This window comes from Equus caballus, chromosome 10 (genome assembly GCF_041296265.1).
Source record: "Equus caballus isolate H_3958 breed thoroughbred chromosome 10, TB-T2T, whole genome shotgun sequence".
Classification (NCBI taxonomy): domain Eukaryota; kingdom Metazoa; phylum Chordata; class Mammalia; order Perissodactyla; family Equidae; genus Equus; species Equus caballus.
This window is the reverse complement of record NC_091693.1, coordinates 39,432,427-39,454,106: the sequence shown is the minus strand read 5'-3', so window position 1 is coordinate 39,454,106 and position 21,680 is coordinate 39,432,427. Positions and strand designations below refer to the sequence as shown.

At 40.2% G+C, this 21,680-nt stretch overlaps 1 protein-coding gene across 6 annotated transcripts in view; it reads right to left on the bottom strand.

The window, feature by feature from the left end:
- MEI4 (meiotic double-stranded break formation protein 4) overlaps nt 1-21,680 on the bottom strand; it is a 235,672-nt gene that overhangs the window by 190,771 nt on the left and 23,221 nt on the right. For 3 of the 6 annotated variants that reach the window (XM_023650676.2, XM_023650678.2, XM_023650677.2), the window contains exons 2-3: nt 15,704-15,802; nt 13,229-13,474 (exon numbers count right to left, since the gene is read on the bottom strand). In XM_023650676.2, coding sequence (XP_023506444.1) covers nt 13,229-13,474; nt 15,704-15,719 — 262 coding nt within the window. In that variant the 5' untranslated portion in view covers nt 15,720-15,802. Of the gene's footprint in view, nt 1-2,577; nt 2,801-13,228; nt 13,475-15,703; nt 15,803-21,680 lie in introns of those variants that run through there. The other 3 variants (XM_005596799.4, XM_070225167.1, XM_070225168.1) reach the window with 2 other exon arrangements.

The window sequence follows — 21,680 nt, the reverse complement described above, 5'->3', positions numbered from 1 at the left end:
GGGGCTCCTGAAACAGTCAAGGAGAAATGGTATTTTACAGATGAGAGAGAAATCACAGGGCTCATTGTGGAAGGATAAGAACATTGAAAAGAATATGACTGAGACATCAGAACCAGAGAATAGAAATCAAATTAGAACTTTTTATAACAATATAAAGACAGGGTAGAGAATGAAAATCAAGTTCCAATAATGTAACTTCAAAAATAATTAAACAGAATAACAGCTGAATTCTCACAAAATTTCTAAGCAGTTTACTCCCAGGAGAATCAGACCACTAGGCCTGAAACACACTGAGCATCTTCTATGTTTGCTTCTGGACTGGAACCAAGGAAGCCACAATGGTGCCAATCATTCAATTTTACTACTGGAAAGAAAAAACTCACACACACTCTTCAACCTTTGTTTTTTTTCTTTCCCATTGGTATAATCTGCTAAAACAGCTAGATCCAGGTCTTTACAAGATGCACTTAAACAACAAAATTCTCAAGTCAAAAAGAAAAAAAAAAAAAACACAAATTCTGCTGCTAAGGAATCAATGACAATTCCCATCAGACTATCAAGGCCAAGAAAGAAGGAAACCAGTATTTACTTTTTGTCCATGTGTCAGGAAGCTTGATGCCAAGCATTAAACCTCACACTGCCCATCATTATCCTCCTCTTCATCATCCTCAATTTACAGAAGAGGAAGGTGGTCTCAAGGGAGGTAAGTGACTTGCCTAAAAGAACTTAGGTAGAACTGAGATTCAACCAAGATTCACCTAACTTCAAATTCCCTGCTCTTCCCAATAAGCACTGTACCTCCAGGATTTGTCCTCAGCCAATGCTTCCCTCCATCAGTAATACCTCCTCCTCCTCCTGTGCAGGTTCTTTCTCCATTCACTTTTGCAAATTCATTCTTAAATTAATCACTGAGCACCTACTGGGTGCTAGACCTTGACGTTCACTGTGTTTTATATGAGGCATGGTGCACTGCCCTTTTCCTTATTCAGACATTTGTCAGATGGCCACATCACTTTCACTCACTTCAAAGATGCCTTCTGGTAAACATAAAGCCATGACATTCATGCCATAAAATCTGAGTGTCTACTAATTTCCAGTAAACAGAAAATTTTAGTTAGTTGGGGTTGAAAAAGCGTTTACTACAGAACCATCTAAAAGATAATATCCTAATAATTTAAGTAATTTCAATAGCTGAGAATTCTTGGAAAATTGTTGACAGTATTAAAATCACAATCCATGAATTAAGTACATGTTGCCACGTTTTTAGTGCAATTTTAACCAAAGCACTGTGTAGTTGTGTGTATATATATATTAAGTACCCTCAATAAATATTTACTTATAAATCATGCAATAGAGAATGTTTCTGCATCAACTGATACAGGGTTTCTCAGAAGTATCCCAAAGTACTGCTGGTACGATTTCATAGCCAGCTGATATGGGAAGTCAACTGTGACATGTAAGTCGAAGTAATGAATGATACTTGCTTCTTTTTACAGAGGCATTTTAACTCATCATGGGCTGCTGAGTATTACTACTAACTGAAGGGCCCTGAACAGGGTAGCAACGTTAGCAATAACATAAGAAGATGCATTTTAAAAGCATACCAACAATTGTTCAATAAGCTGTATACTATAGTAAACAAATAATACTGAAGAAAGAGCAGAAATACAAGTATTCCCTAATTTCAAAAATGATATGCCTTATGATACTGCTTTTGGAGGCTGGAAGAAGCTGTCTACTACTACTATTTAACTATTTATCCTTACAGAACATAAAAAGGAGGTTGGAAAAAATGCCAGTTTTCATTCTATAGCTGCTCGCTATTCACATGAGAAAGCCTGAGATCCCCACAAAGAGCCCAACTCTAGCCCAGCCTCGCTACCAGCACATCCAAATGTGCACAGAGACAACGGAATGGCCCTCCCTCAGCTGCCCACAGACCACTCTCCCCTCTCACCGGTGTCACCCATGCTCCCAAACCTCACAATTAAAGTAAATCAGTGTAGACTAATCTACAGTCAGATGAATCCTCCCAGCAGGGCCAGTATCAGCGTGTTCTACTCTATTTGATAAACAACTGCAGGTACTACAGAGAATACGCCAATAAAATAAGGGGATTAAAGTTGGTGGGATTAATAATGAGCACTGGTGATTTGGGTTGAACATAGAAAATAAAAGTTTGCTTTAACCAGTATTTCCCAATCTTGGCTTTACTTTGGAATAACCTAGAGACTGTGAAAGAATATTGATGTCTTGGCCCAAGCCCCAGAGATGCTGTAATTGATGTAATTGGTCTGGTTTGCAACCCAGGCATCAGGACTTTTAACAGCTCCCAGGTGATTCTAATGCACGGGCCATGCTGAAAGCCACTGCCTGGAACTCTAGCCTTATGTCTACCAACACTAAAGAGGCAAAGCCTTTCGAAAAGTAATTTAAAAAATAAAAATAAATTTAAAAATTTAAGTTGCAAATCTGATTAATGGCACTTTTCTCTTTCACACAGACCTGTGGGTACAAAGGCCTAGTTTGCTGTCAAAAAGTTAAATAAGCAGCTAAGTTTGTCATCACTGTGCTCACCATCACAGGTGCTGGGCACAGACATGGCACTTCTTTAAAGAGAAGTTTCAGAGAGACTGGGAGAAGACATCACTGAGGCACACAGTTCTCCGGGTCCAGCTCCTGCCGTCTTGCTTGCCCTGTCCGACATCAGAGCCACATGGCCACACAAAGCAGCCACTGGCGTGGACTTGGCCCACTTTGGACTGACTCCTGCTCGGAGACTACAGATAGGACAAGACGCCTTGTGGATCACAGGATAAAACATAATCAGATGAGGATACACACTTCATAAAATACACAGGTAGAAATCACTTTGGAGTCATTAAGGGCACAATTATTAGCAAAATTAGGTATTAAAATATGCAGAATGCCATCTATTTCATATCGATTAGATCAAAGCATAAGGTCATTCTGTCAAAAATATTATTTTACAGAAAGAATGGATAAATTATCCTAATTCCAGGGGGAAAAGTATCTGTTATTAGAATAATAACAAAAGAGAGGAATGATGCCTAAATTCTGCACATTCTGCTTTATTGATAAATTAGAAAAATTCCAAATACAAGAAAACGTATGTAGAAGGATCAGAAGCTTTATTTAAATTTTTACCAATTACTTTTTCACCAACTGGTTATTTGTCAAACTGATGTAAAATGTTAACATTTTATACATACTACATTTCATTTTACATAGAAAATTCTGCCTTACTTCATGAAAATAACTATAAATATTTACAAGCCTAACCAGAGACAATAATTTAAATATCAAGCCCAGAAACATCTTTGAAAACGTACTGTGTGTAAGATTCACTGAATCCAGCAACAAGGAAGAACACAAAAGCAACCTGGTCTTTGTTCTCCACATGCCTTATTAATTACGAGGAACAAGGAACTCAGAGGCAGGCGTTGAAAGCATCAGAACCAGCACTCTCTGGAAGTAATCTTTTTCTTGATTATTTCTAAGCACAGACTTGGCAGGCATCTGAATGTATTAAAGACACATCAGCAATATTTCTCTCTGACTCTGAGAGAAATGGGAGAGACCAAAAACAAGAAAAATTATGGCACGCTTACCATAAAATAATTGATGACATGAAACAATGGATTCGCTCAATGGCTGAGAGCAGCTCACAACCTCGGTGTCTCCTTCACAGCACACGTATCCCACAGCAGAGGCACTCTCCAAGGCATTTAATTTTCACACTAACTCTAAGAAATGTGTACAAGCAATTTAACTTTAAAATTTCACATAAATGATGTTTACACAGCAGGAGATTCAACTGAAAAGACCACCCTATACTTTCAGTCTGAGCAAAGTGTAATGCCCCCCCTTGTAATGACAGCAACCACACAAACCCAGAGAAGGCAGGTGGCTCCCACACCGGACCTCCCTCCACGGGGATTCACTCCAAGCACCGCACTCTGCTGCTGGTTTTGTACCACTTTCAGTGATACATGTGCTTGCTCTCCATATTCCATTTAGGAATTCATTCAAATTAATCTTCTATCAAGCTGAGCTAGGTTAGCTCTCGGCATGACCCAGAATATAACACAAGTACGTGTGTTCGTAGTTCCATGTGCGTGACATGAAACTTTATTTATGAGTAAATGTGTTTTGTCTTATTGCCTACAACATGCTGGCATTCATTTATAGCAGTATATTTCTTTTTAGCTATGTCACTTTATATACTCATTAAGAACTGGTATAACAGTATAGTTTAATTTAAATTTAAGGTTTTCTACTGATTTCTAGTATACAATATACTGCATTTCCTACTCAAAATTTTTCTCCTACAAGATGTCTTTAAAATTACTTGAGAAAATATAAGAAAAAGGATATCTTCCCCTGCAAAAAAAAAAAATGGAGGGGCTGTCTTATACAACTGCACATCTTACATACCAGAAAATATGGCATATATTCAGAATCCTATATGACAGCACATATGGGTGCTTATTAGGAAGGGACAAGGGAAGTAAGGACAGAGGGAGGGAGAGAGGAGAAGACAGATGAAGAGGGAAGAGAGCAGCTCTCCTAGAACAAGAACCTACACTACACAGTCCTTGGATTCCTGTTAGCTTTATGTACATGTTTCATGGAAACGTATGGAACAGTTTCAAACATGGCTGTTAGGGTCATTTTAATGTTACTATTTTTTGTTTGTCCATTTTCTCTAATTTCTACTACCAGCATCAGCTCAATCAGGCTCTAAATGAACACTTTCTCAATTCTTTGGTGACTGGAGCCAAATGTTATCAGCTGGTATTGAAAAATCTTTGAGAGGTTGGCCTACAAATCTCTCCTGAGTTATCACACTCAGATGCCTTGGAGAGGGGATGAATAGGTTTCCAGTGACCCTTTTCTGGAGAGGTCTTATTATGCTCCCTGAACACATATTTCACTTTTATTTATTTAAAACCAGTGGTTCTCAAACTTCATTTTTCATCATCATCACCTGGAGAGCTTGTTAGCCAAAGTTTACTGGGCCCACCAGCAGAGTTTCTCCTTCAGTTAAGAGAGGGTTAACTTCCCACCTGATGCTGATGCAGCTGGTCTGGGGACCACACTTTGAGAACCACTGGTTTAAGAAAACACCTTAAAGTACTAGAAAGGCATCATTCTGGGATTCTACAGGAATGCCACTCTATTTAACCTCAGGCAAGTTACTTAACTTGGCTTCCTCATTTCTCCATCTTCCACCAAGGCAAGAGGTGGAGATGACTTCTTAGACGAGAGCTGAAGCAGCAAAGAAAGAAATGCAAGAGTGAAAATCCAAAGGCAGTTTGAAAAAAGAAACCACAGGACCAAGAGACAGATTTGGGATAATGGGGCACTGGAGAAGGAGTAGGCTAAAACAACGAATTTTACAGGATAGCTCCTTGAAGAGCCGCCAGGAATGAACTTAGCAAAAACACGAATGAAGGGGCACCCACGCCCACCTGCAGAAGAGTCTCAGAGAGGAGACAAGGTCCCTTCTTGAGGTCCCAGGCCAGTCTCTCCACTGTGCTCGATATTTCTTCAGGTTTGAGGCCCCGAGCCACCTGTGATTCCTTTCTTATCCTCTTCTTTTCATATCTTCCACTTTTCTCTCTGCTAATTCCTTCCCACCAAAGTGCCAGGGTGTTGACGTCTCTCTTCCATCTTCACAAGAAAAATACTTCCCTTCACCTTGCACCCTCTCCAACTACCAACCTATCTTTTTTCTCCTTCCCTTCACAAACTCCCCGCAAAAACAGTCCACAGTCTCCTGCCATTCAAACAGTGGTCTTCAAGATCAACAGCATTAACATCACCTGGGAGCTTAGCAGAACTGGAGCATCTCAAGCTTACTCCCATTTACCTTATTTATCTGAATTCCTTCTTGCTCTGATAATGGAATTGACATTATTCCATTAATTTTCCAAGTCTACACTATAGTCTAGAGCTATCTCCTCAATTCTATTCACTGTACACTGAACTTATTCTAAAGAATAAATTTCAGGATGTCTAGGGCCCAAATATTAAATCTAGAATCCCCACGATACCTTTAGATTTCTAACAGAATCTTAAAATTCAAAAATAGATAAATAGCAGGGCATATAAAAAAGACACACAAAACCTGCAAAAAACAAACATAATCAATCCTAAGTATAAGAACTAGATTAAAATTTGCTACAGGTTAAACTATTCAAAAAAAAAAAAATCACATTGAGCAAAGACCTAGGGATGCAAAAGTGCTTTAAATATTTTTAGCCTTTTGTTCCCCAGATGGGAAGCCAACATAGTCACTATTCATTTACTCTGTTCTGATTAAACCACTGTATGCATGCATGGCTCCCTCAAAGGTAGGAGCCCTGATACTCATCCTACCTTAGTGAGCGCCCCTCCCTAGGATGCTGCATCTTGCTCCTCAGATCCCCCTTCCATGACTGCAGGGCTTTGGTAGATCTCCAGAAACAATGGATCAGCAAGGCCATTTTGTTCCTGGTATTAACACTCACATAAACCACGTCTAATCTTACTGGTTCAACAAACATCTCCAAGCCCCCTACCCCACCCCAATACGAGGCACTGTGCTAACCCTTGGAATACAGAAGTGATGAGAAAAGACACACGCCTGCAAGCAAGGAGTTTAGGGCCTGTGGGGAAGATGGGCTGCTTAAACTACTATAATTTATCTCACAGATGCTGTGAATAGTCTAGAATAGTATGGGGATCCCAGTGGGAGAATCTAATCTAGTTTAGGGAGGCAGTCAACAAAGGCAGAAGGGATATTAAAACTACATCAGAAAAAAAGAATAGGGGCTGGCCCAGTGGCGCAGCAGTTAAGTTCGAATGTTCTGCTTCTCAGTGGCCTGGGGTTTGCCGGTTCGGATCCCATGTGCGGGCATGGCGCTGCTTGGCAAAAAGCCATACTGTGGTAGGTGTCCCACGTATAAAGTAGAGGAAGATGGGCAGGGACATTAGCTCAGGGCCAGTCTTCCCCAGCAAAAAGAGGAGGATTGGCAGTAGTTAGCTCAGGGCTAATCTTCCTCAAAAAAAAAAAAATTAAAAGAAAAAAAAAGTAGTGCACAGCCAGACAAAAAGAAGAGGGAGACCATATCCTACAGAGAGAAACAATACATGTAGAAGCCTGGAGCTTTTTCAAGGCGGATTCAAGTAAGTGAAAGAAATTTCATGTGTCGCAAAGCAGAGCGTGAAGGACAAAGTGGTGAAAGGCTGGGCTGGAGAGCTAAGCAAGTAGCACATCATGGAGAAGCTTGTAGCCCACGTTGAAGATTGTGGATTTATCCTAAAGTAAATGAGAAGACTTGAGATGGCTACGATCTAGATTTGAAAGTTACGAGGCTACAACTATAAACACAGAGTGTAATTAGGACAAATCAGGCAAGTTCAAGGAAGTGGCATTGGGAAAGGAGAGGAGTGGAGAGAACCTACACACACACAGACAGCAGTGTCAACCTAACCAGGGGGTTACCTGGACACCCAAGATGCTTCCTGGAACCCAGCTAGGCAAAGATGTCTGTATCATGCAATGACAGTCAAGCCTGGAAGCGATTTGGGAAGACTCATGCCTTCCATCCGAAACACTGCAGCTGGAGAATGCTCAGCCGCCCATACCTACCGCCGGCCTCTGAAGCCCCTGCTGCTTTCAGGCCCAGACCTATGCCAGCACTTGTTTTGTCCTTCTTATGCCCTATCTCCACACACTACTCCTCCCAGAGCCAGCTCCTACTATGATAATTAAGATGTTTACATTTCTAAATTATTGCCTTGTCACTATTAAAGCCATTTAATATTCTGGGCTTTAATTTAAACCTTAACTTTAATGTCTTTATATGTTGATGGTAGCTAATATCAAAAGATTAATTCAATTTTTATATAATGAGTAAAACATGCCTAATGTATAATTATAAATTTACTTTAAGTTATTTTAGAGCCTTTCACTAGAATCCATATTAAATTAAGGGCATATTCTCTGATGTTTATGTACATTATGCATGTATGTTTTAAATCAACTGCAATTTTAAGGAAACTTCCATCAGTATTATATTTGACAATTTATATTATAGGAACTTATGTGAAAACTAAGGAGGAAATGCTTATGCACTCATTTTCCATGCTCTTTCAGCATCTGTCAAACAGTGAATCCCAACACATAAATGCTGAGCTCCATGAACACGACTGTAGGTCAGTTATGTGTGATGTCTTCTTGGTACGTGGTTTGGGATGGGATGAGAAGAGCAAGAGATGGGACAGAGGCTGAGGAGGCCCGGAGCAGAAATGCAGCAGTCAGGAGAGAAAGGTAAGGTCCACGCTGGGTCTGGCGAGGTGCACACGCGCAGCTAGGCTATCCTGCCCCTTCTGGCCCCATCAACACCAGTCTAGATAAAAACCTTCTCCTAAATCCAGACTTACACAAGATGAGAAGTAGGGTCTGGGGCAGGCAATCGAGCACGGAGGATTTGATCCTCAGGGTAGAAAGCAGTAGAAGCAGCCAACAGGAAAGGATGGACCAACCTAGGCACTGTTGGCTAGAAGGGCAGGGAAGCTCCTGAAGCCATGTGAGTGGGACAGGTGCTTCCTGGGACCCAAAAGGTACAAGAGCTAAGTTCAGCCTCAACTACTTGTGCTGCTCTGCCACTGCCATCACCCACCCCCAAGCCCTCTACCCATGAGCCCGGTATTCAATGAACATTTACTAAATAAACATGTGAATCGACGAATTAACATGGTTTGATTTTCTCTTACTTCCTTTTCACTCTAGCCAATTGTTCATCCAGTAGCCTATCTATCGCTTATGAAGACCCTGAGTACATAAAATTGCAGGGAGAAAAGTATATACCTGACACTTCATCCATCTGCTTCCCTCCTGTGAATGCCCAATTACTGTACAAGCATCATAGCACTGCCCAGAGTCTCCTTGCCTGCCCCACCCCCACACACACACTCAGATTTTAATCCTAAATCTACTCAGTGAAGTTCTACACCATTTTTTCCACTAACGAGGCCCTGCTTCTGTCACGACGTCCCCTTCAATATCTAGTCAACATTTCAGAACAGCCACTACCACCTTCCTGGCCAGTCTCTATGCTCTGGGCCCCCCTCACCCACCTACTCAGACCTAGATAAAATCCTCGCCAACATTACAAGGCCATCTGTAACAGGAATGTGTTCTACACTAAAGAACATAGTTTTTCTCTCCTACAGATCAAGAAGATTCTTAGGAGAAAGAGCTCCACTCTAATTTATTCATGACCCCCCGCCTCTTCCCCACTCTATAAGTTAGGATGTACTCAGATAGAAGGAAGAGAGTACATGAATAACAATGGCTTAAACCATTGTTTACCTTTTTAAAAATACCTAATAAAGTAATCCTAGAGTTGCTTTAACTGCTCAGCAATTTCAAGAAGGCCCCAGGTTCTCCTCATCCTACTACTTCACCATCCTTAGCATTCTGGCATTAATTTTTCAAAATTGCCTCACAGTTGCAAAATGGCTACCACAGTTCCAGGCGTGATATCCTCATACGGCAGGGCCTCATACAAGAAACTAGTGGTTAAGGTAAAAAATTTTTTAATTATTCTCTTTCATGAGCCTCAATCCCTTGATACAAAGAGGAAAATCTTTACACAAAGCACTGAACATTGCTTTTTACTTTACCTTGGCCCCTGCCCAACATTAGAACAATTCTAAGCCTGTCATGAATTAACCCACTGGGCATGAGCACATCTCTGCCAAAACAAAATCAGAGTGCTTTAGTAAGGAAGAAGGAAGCTGGATACTGAGCAAATAACCATGTCTGCCACACATCACCAAAAGGGTTTTGAGAAATGTGTCACTGAGTATGTGGGCTCCTTTGGTCCTCTCTGTCTCCCTTCCTTCTTTCCTTCCTTCCTTCCTTCCACTACTAATGAGTATTTATCCCTTCTTGTATAGTCTAATCCCTTAAAAAATACAATAAAGAAGTATTTTTCTCTTTAAGAATTAGCTGTAGAAAAATAAGTCAAATAAATAGCTGAGTTCCCAAAATGCTGTATAAACTGTACTATGCTTCCTTATTTGATTTCTTTGCCATTTCAGCTCCGCTTTATTCAATTCCGGGTTGATCAATTGTTGCAATGGATAGCTGATGCTGTAAATTAAGTTCCCCAGCCTCTCAATCTGTCACGAAGCGTTCCATTCAACATTTATTGAGCGCCTGCTGTCTCTAAACACTCAAGAACAGCTGCATATGTAAAGCAACTCTGAAAATTCCAGAAATAAATATTTAATAATATAAATACATACGTAACACAGTTTTGATTTTTTGGGTATGGAGTTTTCTTAGAGCAAGCCATGCTAGTCTTTCAAATAGTACATCGTTAAATAACGACTGTGTTCCTCCTTTATTTTCCTATCAACTTAATAACCCCTTTTCTGAGGTTTTTTTTCTTTCTCCTTTAATAGTGACTCTGTTTACTAGTCACTGCTTCCTCATTTTCAAGTTTAAGCTAAGAGACAGAGAGAGAGATTACTTCCAACATCTGTGCCAAAACGCTTTTTGCCAAAACCTGCAATTCCTGCTGCAAGTAAAACTGATTCTAACTATGTGATATTTGAACATTTCTCTCAGAGGTGCTGTAAGTGAAAGTTTTCAGCTTAAGAACAAGCTCTCATCTAGGCTCTCACTGTCAGGCATGCACCTGTTCCAAACACCACTGAGTCAGTGCCATAAACAGACCCTGGAGGGTGAACAACAGTTTGATGTCTGTCATGGATGTTTGTGATAGTCACCGTTTAAGATCACTGCAAATTTTTACATGTGCCATTGTATTAATCACATAACTGCACAGAAAAAAATTAAGAAAATTGATTACGTTGTCATTCATTGGTACACTCGAAGATAACATTACCTAGAAAAACTCGAGACTAAATGTGCCTATAAATTGTCTAACACTATTTTCGCTCAGACAATAAGAAAATTTTAGTTAACATCTGGGTATTAGGTTAGCGAGATTTCCTGATAATCCCCACAGCTAAAGTTAGTGAGCACCCCATCACCCACAACAGTTGTGTGTGTGCTACCCCTGCACACTCCTCATGTGACAGCCACATTCTTTTCAATGGCTCCTTTCCCTCTGCCTGTCCCTGGGATGCAGGGATCACAGTGCCCCACCCCCCAGCTCCATTCTCCCTGTGAGTCTCATCTACAGCTATAACTTCAACTATCTTAAATGCCATTAAATCCTAAGTCTGCATCTATATTTCGAGCCTGCTCATTCCCTTTGAGTTTTAGGACCATACCTCCACCTTCCTTCTAGGTAATCCCCGTATATTCAGGGATTAACCTACCCTCAGACAAACCTGGACTCGACCTTTTATCCTAGAAACTTATTTCTGTGTTCACTATCTGGATTCGAAGCATCACAATCAATGCAATAAACTAGGATTAAAAACCTCAAGTATCATAAATGCCTCCATCTCCCTTAATCATTCACAAATCTGTGAAGTATCTACTCTGAAACCATTCATTTATGTTGAATTCCTTATAGGTCTCACTAGCCCGGATCTAGCTCAACTCATCATTTTTCATATGGGCTTTGGTAAACTCTTTTAAAGCTTGTCTCCGTGCCTCCAATCACTGTTATTGCCAAAATATCTTCTATGCTACACTTCCATTTGACAGATATTTATTGAGCACGTTCTGTGTGTCAGGCTTTGGGGTGGGCATTGAGTGGAGAGTGCTGAGCAAATCAAAGACCCACTCCTCAGTGAGCTCAGACTGGTACAGGAGATAAAGCAGCAACCAAGTAACCTAACAAAGAAATAATCCATAGGGAGTGTTTGGGTAAAGAATAACTGGTGGGGGAGTGCTCTGTACATAGAGTGGTCAACAAGGAGGTATCATTTAGAATTCCCTCTAGTAACCGAAGAGGCCAGACACAAAGAGAGTGAAGGCAAGAACATACAAAGGTCTGAAGCAAGAAGAGCCTTAAAGGGCTGGAAGGAAGCCCCAGGTGGCCGGAGCCGCGTTATCAATGGGGAAGCTGAGTCAGACCAGGTGGGAGAGGTGAATGGAGAAGAAATCCCCCACCGCATGATAGGCCATGATCACAGGTCTGAGTCTAACGTGAAGCATAAGTGGAAGCCAGGGAAAGATTTTTGGCAAAGGAGCAACATGAGCTGATTTACATTTTTAAAAAAATCACCAGAATTATGTTTCCCAATCCCAATATGAGGGTCAATCCTCTGTGTAAAAAACTTGTACGACTCCTGATGAACAGAGCGACCACATGTTCCTGTCTGCTCAAGTGAGCACTGGTTTTTGCCTGTCATCCTCAGATAGTTATTAACAGTCCCCTCCTTTCACTCTCATAAGAGTCCTACAGACTATAAATTGTATGGTCAAATGAATGATAAGGGGATACAGCAAAACAGTCCTTAGGCTGACATTCTAGGCCCTGCTGAACCTGGTCCCAACTCATCTCTCTTGTTTTCTCACCCATCACACCTCTACCTCATGGTGTTCTGGTCACTCTGAAAAGGAATGCTGGCAGTGTCCTGAATGGACAGGTATTCTCTGCTTACACTCCCGTCTCTTGCTGCATGCTCTGTGACATCTCACTACTACAGCACAGACCCCTGAGGGCCAACCTAAGAAGCCTTTCCAGAACCCAGGCAGAAGGAACGACTTCCTCCTCTGCACTTTGTTCATATCTCCATTATAGCATTTATCACAACTGGGTAATTATTTATGGGTCTCTTTTCCCTGATAGAATGGTAGGTACTTAATGGCAAGGACAGCTCCTCTTCTCATGTGTTTTGGGGTCCTCGCCACCCACCACATGCCTGGTCCATAGCTGGTACTTGATATCTGATTGCCAGAGGAATTATTTAATATAATAGCAACATAAAATACATAGTAAAATAATAAGGCTGAACAACAAGATTTTAAAATTAAGTTATCCACTAAGCTTAAAACATTATTGCCTTCATATCTAGATTATTTTCATTCTCCAACTTCATCTCAATATCTAAGGTAGTCCCATTCATTAGAAAGTGACAATAAACTTTTAGTGAATGACTAGAAGTAAAAAATCTTTATCTGGCCAGAAGAAGAAGTCTAGTTTAGGAAACAATTTCTAAATAACTGTGAAGCCAAAATAAAAGAGAGTGATATAATTACCAAAAGACAGTTTCACAGACTCACCACTGTCAAACAGTCCTGAATGAATCTTGCTCAGAAGAAGTTTTTGACGTAATTGCAGAACCTCAGCTTCCAAGGCTTCGACTTTCAACCTCCACTTCGACTCCTGCCCAGACACCACCCTCGCCAGGTGCTCCGCGTGCTCTCTGCCGCTTTTGTCTGCTGGCTTTGAGTGAATAATTGCCAAGGCCAGGGCCAGCTTTGAAGTCCTCAAATACGATGCTTGATCATCCATCTTGGCTTTTGTCTCTATTATTTAGTAAGAAAAAAAGTTATAGAAACTCCTTTTAACTTTTGCAGTGCATTTCGTTTGCTCAAAATTGATTTTGCAGAGTAACACTAATTAGTAAGTTTATAATACAAGGTGACACCAAGCAACAGGAAAAATGTTTTCAGGAATTGAAAACAGTATGAAAAAATATGCAGCAGAACAATGCATACCCATGCATATTAAGAATATTAAGATTCAAAACAGTAGGTTCAGACAATTTGACAAATTCTTGAAGTGAAAAAAATACATAATTCATTTAGTGGTTTCTAACCAGAGGCACACATCAGAATCTCCAGGGGAGCTTTTTAAATAAATAAATAAATATATTTATACACACACACACGCACACACACACAGATCTTCTGCAACTTATGATGGCATTACATCCAGATAAATCCATCATAAGTTGAAAATATCATAAGTCGAAAATGCATTTAATACACTTAGCCTACCTTAAATGTGCTCAGAACACTGACATTAGCCCACAGCTGGGCAAAATCACCTAAAACAAAGCCTATTTTATAATCAAGTGTAATTTCTTGAATACTGTGCTGAAAGTGGAAAAAACAATGGTTGTCTGGGTCCAGCATGGTTATAAGTGTGTCTGTTGTTTACCCTCTTGATTGCCGGGCTGACTGGGAGCTCTGGCTCGCTGCCACTGCCCAGCATCATAAGAGAATATCGTATGCATATCCCTAACCTGGGAAAAGAGCAAAATTCAAAATTCAAAGTACTGTTTCTACTGAATGCATATATATCACTTTCACATCATCATAAAGTCGAAAATTCATAAGTTGAACCACCGAAAATTGGGAACTGTCCACACATATATTTATACATATATCTAATCCCATCCCCCTAAAATTCTGATTCAGCAAATCGGGGATAGGATTGAGCCTTTCCTATTTTGAAAAGAGTCTACTCTATAAGCAGAACCGCTGCTCTGATTATAAAAATCTAAGCCCTTCTCCTCCAACCCATTCTACGAAGTCTTACAGTCACTGCTTCACAACCCTGTGGTCCTTAATGGACCTTCACCCACCATGCCTGTCTTGAACCAGACCCCTCCAATCTATATTGAGAACCATCTTGAAAATATCTGGATCATTTAAATTGCGACTCTGCTCTGATTCTGCACCTCCAAAGATTCCAACCGCGACCACGAGCATACTTTTCCAAACCAACACCACATGACAGTCTGACAGTATGACTGCATTTAGGAGGACAACATGACAGACCATTGCATTCACTGGCTGAGTATCACCACCCCTACTGAAGTATAAGCCCCTTGTGGGCCTTCACAAGGGGGAGCTTTGCACATAAAATGTATTACATAAAAGTTTGTAATGAATAGTTAAAAGTACAATGGTGCAGAAAACTCAGGACCTTTGGTGGCCAGACTTATCCTACTAAGAATTTCAAATTCTGCACCCTACATTTCACACTTTATTTCCTTCAATTTCCCAAGCCTGTCCTTCCACCACTGTTGGCTCACACTCACACAAACAGATGCATACAGCCCAAGCTCATTCCCATTCACAACTCTGCTCATGAACTTTCCCCAATTGTGAGACCCTGACTCTCACAGCTGCCAAGGCCCTGGCTGTGTACCCTTCAAAGAACAGCTCACAGACCACCATATAAAATCTTTTCAGATGTATTCCCACCCACAACAATGTGCACCTATCTGATAGTCTCTAACACTGAAAATATACACTCTAACAGGTAGCATAATGCTGTTTTATTATAATGAGAGATAAACACAAAAATGTGTGTACATATGTTCATCACAGGATTTTTTTATAATTGAAAACTGGGACCAACAATCAAATAGCTAGTAAATGACGGTACGACTATACAAATGAATATTACTTATCCATTAAAAGTTCGATTTTCAGAGATGTTTTTATTAGCATGGGAAGTGTTACTGATACGCTGAGTGGAAAAAAGTGAGGACATGAAGTTATATGTACAGTAGGAACCCAATTATGTAAAAAAAGGAAATACAATAAATATAAATAGGATTTCTAACTACTGTAGAATTACTGGTGATTTTTATTTTGTTATTTATACTCTAAATTTTCCTAATTTTCTGTAATAAACATATATCAAATTATAATCAGAAAAACTTTATAAAGAATAGACTTCCAAAAGCAAAGTACAACTACCATTCAAACTAGTTAGAATTACAGCTGCACGTATTTTACCTTTCGCAGCAACCATGTCACCTGGCTGGTTCACCCTCAGTCCATCATGTCAGTGCCGGGAGCAGCCAATTCTGCCTCTCAGGGCTTCAGGAAAGCTCCCTGTGTGCAGAGGGCAGAGAGACATGCACGGCTCTGCTAAAGAAGTAAGCCTACCATTACATCTAATAGTACCGATAACAATAAAATAAAATAACAATAAAATAACAATAAAAATAACAAGTAACCTACTGACAGTGATTTGGTTAGAAAAGGATCTGACATGCAATTGTGAATGGTGGGAATCCAGGTTAAAAAAAAAAGAAAAGCACTTTATTAGCACAAGAGGACCAAGTCTTCTGGATAATAAACACAGCAAACTCCCTGTCATCTTTTAATTAATTAATTGAGCTGATTAATTAAATGTTCTGATTTTTAACTCATCATATGTGATTTGTTAATAGTCTTAAAACCATGCTGAATATCAGTCAGTAGGAAAAAAGATCGAATTATAAAGTCCTGCTGGATCATAACTATCCCAGGGTCACCTGTCTGAACATTAACCAGAATTGTACCACAAGTGAACAGAAACGATTGCTAATAAAGATGCTGGTACAGGCTTCTACCGTATAAATTACACTCAAAACGCACACAGAACTACAACCTACAACCCAACAGAAGCAGGCTTTTCAAACTGCTTCCTCGAGTTTGGGAGTGAGCGTGTGTGTTTATAAGCATTTTTTGTTTTAGGATAGCTTTCCTATCCTCAAAGTGCCATTTGCAAGGTAAAGATAATTCTATTCCCCCTAAAATTTCATAGGAAAAAAGATGAGCTGCCTAAACATTCTCTCTGTGTAATTGAGGAAAGATCAGTAGTAACTTTCTGAAAGCACTATTTAAATTCAATTCATGCTCAAATAATTATAGTAAATAATTAAAGCAAACATTTAATGTTCCCCAAGAAGGTATTTAGTGTCTGAATCCTTAATAGCAGAAAATATAAAAGTTGAACTTTCCTTTTAGAATAGAGCATTAGTTCAAATGGGCTTTCCTTTTCTTCCCATTTGGGAATAGACCTTACCATAGCAAAGTCCCCCACAGAGCTACAGAAAAATCCAGTCACATTCTCTATGACCCCTGGATTCTCCTTCAGGCAATGCGAGCAGAAACAATTACTCTGCAAAGAGAATTTTGGCAATTTTTATCTGCCCTATTTCTCCTACCCTCATTTTCCCTTACGGAACTTTAATTTGCCAGCAACTAGTCAATTCTCTGGACTGTCAAAACTGTCTTGAATTATAATCACGAATTCTAAAGTTAGTTCATCTCCAAGATCACTGATGAAAATTCTCTGAAGTAGAGTCCGGGACCCCTCCTATATAAGACTGACAGAAGTTTGAATTTGATAACCATTCAGGAGAATATTTTCCTAATATGTATCAAAGACCTTCAAAATATTTATCCCCTTTTGGCCCTAAAATACAAGTTCTAAGATTTTTATCTCAAAGAAATGACCAGAGATACATATAAAACTTCATGCCCCTAGATGATATTATACTGGTGGTCTAGTGGTTAAGATTCAGGGCTTTCACCACCAGGGCCCTTGTTCCTTTCTGGTCAGGGAACCACACCATCCATCTGTCGGCTGTCAGATTGGCAGCTGCGTGTTGCTGTGATGCTGAAAGCTATGCCACCAGTATTTCAAAATACTCACCAGTATGGGTCAGCAGGCTCACCCATAGCAGACAGGTTTCAGTGGAGCTTCCAAACTAGAAAGACTAGGAAGAAGGACCTGGACACCCACTCCCAAAAACAATGGCCATGAAAACCCTCTGAAGAGCAGCGGAACACTGTCTGATAGAGCGCCAGAGGGGAGAGGATGGTGCAAAAAGACCGGGCAGGGTTCCGCTCTGCTGTACACAGGGGCGCTGGAGTCGGAATCGACTCCATGGCACTAACAACAACAAACGATCTTATAGAACTATTTATAATTACCAAAAAAATAAAAAACCCAAAACAAAATCTTTCACTAGCTTGAACATCTAACAATAGAGAGAGATAAATTGTGACATATTATACAAGTGAACTGAAAATGTGTTTGAAAATATTTAAAAGTATGGGAAAATATTTTCGTATGATGTTAACTGCAAATAAAACATAAAACAGTATTTAAATGTAGTAAAATTGGAAATTTGAAAAAAAAGTCCATATATACAGATTGATACATTGATAGATTTAGAGATACAAAGAGGGAGGGAATGAAGGAGAGAAAGAAGAGAGACAGGGAAAGAGGGAAGGAGGAGGAAGACAGACGAGAGTTATTCACCAACTACAAACAATACACTGACCATGAGTTAAGTCAGATTTCATTTTGTTTATACTTTTCTATAGTTTCCGTTTTCCACAATAAACATTATAAAACATATTATATAAGATAGAAAATGTCTTAATACTAATCCTACATAAATATTCCATATTCTATATTTTTCAAAGTAGAAATTATAGGAAAAATGAAGACAGGTGTGAATGCAGCCTCAGAGCTCTATGCCAGTCATTCTGTGGTTGCGATGAGCAGCTTCAGCCCGGAGAGCTCAGCACCTCATCTGAGACATCTTCAACTGTAAAAACACCATCAGTTCAACCACAGCTTGGGAAGGAGAAGAGGATAAGAACGAAATAATAGCACATTAAACATAGTCAGAAATTTTAAACTACCAACGTGTTTTCAGAATTGAGGAAAGCACAGTCAACGGAATGAGAGTTCTGTCTCCCAGGTTCTCTAATCTCCCTTCCTGATCAGCCTTCCCAAATCCACTAAACGCCTGTGGACTTCTGACCATTCCATGTCCACAAGTAGATGCATGCCCCTTCATTCAGATGTGTTTGGTGTTCCTCCTACTAATTCAAAGGACACAGTGGATTTCGGAGATGGGACAGAAAAACTTTCCAACACAGCCAAGCAGCAAGCTACCAGCAACTGTATCCCCAGGGTCACGAGGGCTAACCGGCTCATAGTAAGCACTCTACTAAATAGAATGAGTGAGCGAATGAGTGAGCGAATGAATGAACACATCCATGTAGGCAATGATGGCTACATGACCAGCTCTTAACCCTGGCCCTCATCAGTAAGTCTTTGTCAATTACATGCTCAGGAGAATGGCACTGAAGACAGAATGGACTAGGAGGGGAACTGAATTAGTTAACCTGAAGGTCACACCTCTTTCTCTTCATTCTGTGAAGCATCCTTTCTTGACTACCTCCAAGGAACTCTAAACTCATGCCTTTCTACAGTATACCCTTACATTTTCATCAAAATAATTCTTGAGTAAAAAAAATACAAGAAAGATAGCATCTAGTTCACACACAGGTTTAAGTCAGATAAACTATAAGGGAGAAAGCCAGATTTTACATCATGTGAACCCTACAATACTAAATACTTGTCTTCCCAGGAAAGCAAGAAACTAAACAAGAGTGGCTGAACATTCTCTAAGTCACTGAGATGAATACATTAAGACATATTCCTTCTGAGTACAAGAGGAAGTCCCCATGTACCATGATGGTGGAATGTGCATTTATCAAATATCGGACTGGAGCACAGTAGAGTCCTGGCAATGCCAGACCAGTGAAACGTTACAAGACTTTTCAGATAATTAGTTTCACTAAAGTTTGGACAAGGTCTAACATGCAATTTTTGGATTAGCTCCAGCTGACAAATTCCCTAATTATTGTTATATTTTCATCATATACTGTACTGTGAAGTGCTCAGCAGACTAACAGCATATGAAATTCTACATAAAAGAATCAGGAGCTACTCAAGGTTTCAAATCCCTCCACTTGAATTATTAAGGGGGCCTTTAAAAGCCTTCCCAGCAAAGAGCCTGTGCATGACAAGAGGCTAGTAAAGATAAAAGGATGCTTGCCTTTTTTTTCTTTCTGTTTCATTTCCATCAAAACAGGCCAACTATGAGGTGGCTGGAAGCCTGGTGGCATAGCAGTTGAGTTTGCAGGTTTCACTTCAGCAGGCGGGGTTCACAGGTTCAGGTCCCAGGCACAGACCTACACACGGCTCATCAAGCCATGCTGTGCCAAAGTCCCACATACAAAGTAGAGGAAAATTGGGACAGATGTTAGCTCAGGGACAATCTTCCTCACCATTGGAAGAAAAAAAAAAGGCCAACTATCTATGATTTTCCCCGTGTTGAAAGAGTTAACTAATCATAGATTTTAATTGTCTACAGAATCTTAACACTGTTTTCTTTTTATGCAAACACCCACCCCAGGCGTTTTTATTCCTTGATGCTTATTTTCTGTCATAGGAAAGATTTTCTCTGGATTCTGGCAAGGAATAATGCAGAATTTCACATGGGAAAAATGCACCACACATATTTTATAAGTCAGCAAAAAAGTATGCTGATTCAGAAATGCAGAGTCATATATATGGTACAATCAGCAATCATCTTCCACTATGTAAACCTATAGAAGGAAAGAGGCCCTGATATCTACTATTGACACACATTTTAAAAAATAATTTGGAAGAATTATAGGTGTTTCCTTGTTACACCAGTAACTCACACACTGATGTGCACATAATCCTTATCACGAAAACAAACATATTGTTCTCACAGGGTATATAAAAAAGCCTAATAACCTACATAATTCAAATCCATAAACTCCACAAATTTGGAATCTTTATGAGGCTACACCCTGGAAAGGGGAAAAGTTACATGTCATAAAATGAGGAAGACTATAGGATGAAGCCAGAAAGCAAAGAAACAACCAGATGAGGCAACTGAGAAGGGTTCAGCCAAGCCTAGGAGAGAGGGGAACAGCTGGGTTCTGGGGACCAGCTGAGCCAGGGCCTGAGCTTCAAGGAAAATAGAAGGCTCAAGAAGGAAGATGGCGAGGCACAGAGGCCCCTGGAAAAGGTAAGTGGCCCTATCCAAAGAAGTCCCATTTTGTAAATGACACATTAGGAAACGAGATTTGTCTTCTAACTAATATTACCTAACACGTTCTTAGACTTCACTTCTGTGTACACTTAAGATATGAACTCAAAGAAGCACAAGTAGCCCCATAGAAACTTTTTCTTTAATTAAGGCTCATTTTTAATTCTGAAAAAGTGCCCTAATTCTTGTCTGTCTCCCTCACTTAAATCTCACCAAGGAGACCACCACAAATTTCAGAGAGCAACTGACAATGCTTCACAACTTCTCACATGGCTTCATTTTACAAGTATATCTAATACTTCTTTTACTTTCTACTTAGATTTGCACTTAAAAAAATAGATTAGAGGGGCTGGCCCCGTGGCCGAGTGGTTAGGTTCGCGTGCTCCGCTGCAGGCGGCCCAGTGTTTCGTTAGTTCGAATCCTGGGCGCGGACATGGCACTGCTCGTCAGACCACGCTGAGGCAGCGTCCCACATGCCACAACTAGAAGAAGCCACAGCGAAGAATACACAACTATGTACCGGGGGGCTTTGGGGAGAAAAAGGAAAAAATAGGATCTTTGAAAAAAAAAAAAAAAATAGATTAGAGTTCTACTTTTACCAGCCTAAAACAGTCTACTAAAAGAGAGGGATTGTTTCACAAACACTTAAGCACTTTGATTCTAGACATCCTCTAGCACATGATGCCCTTCACCTTTTTGTCCCTTTAAACTCAGCCTCTCAACTTGCTGCAGACAACAAACACACAGAGGCAATATAGCCCTCATTGCAGGAAAGCCATCACTCAGGCCTGGTCCTCATGCTTTCCTCTACAATTGTCTGTTCCTGTCTGCTCCTGCCCAGACTCTCAGCCTAGGTCTAGGCTGTGTATCCTCTGAAATCCAACAGTGACAGACTCACCAACTTTCACATCACAGAAGTTGCAGCCTGTATCCACACAGTGCTCTTCTCCACCAAGAACCTGTCAATTCACAGGATCCATGCTACCTGCCCTCTGCCCCACGGAGTGCCACCACAACCCCTAACCAACTAAGGAATATCAGAAGAAGCTGCAGAC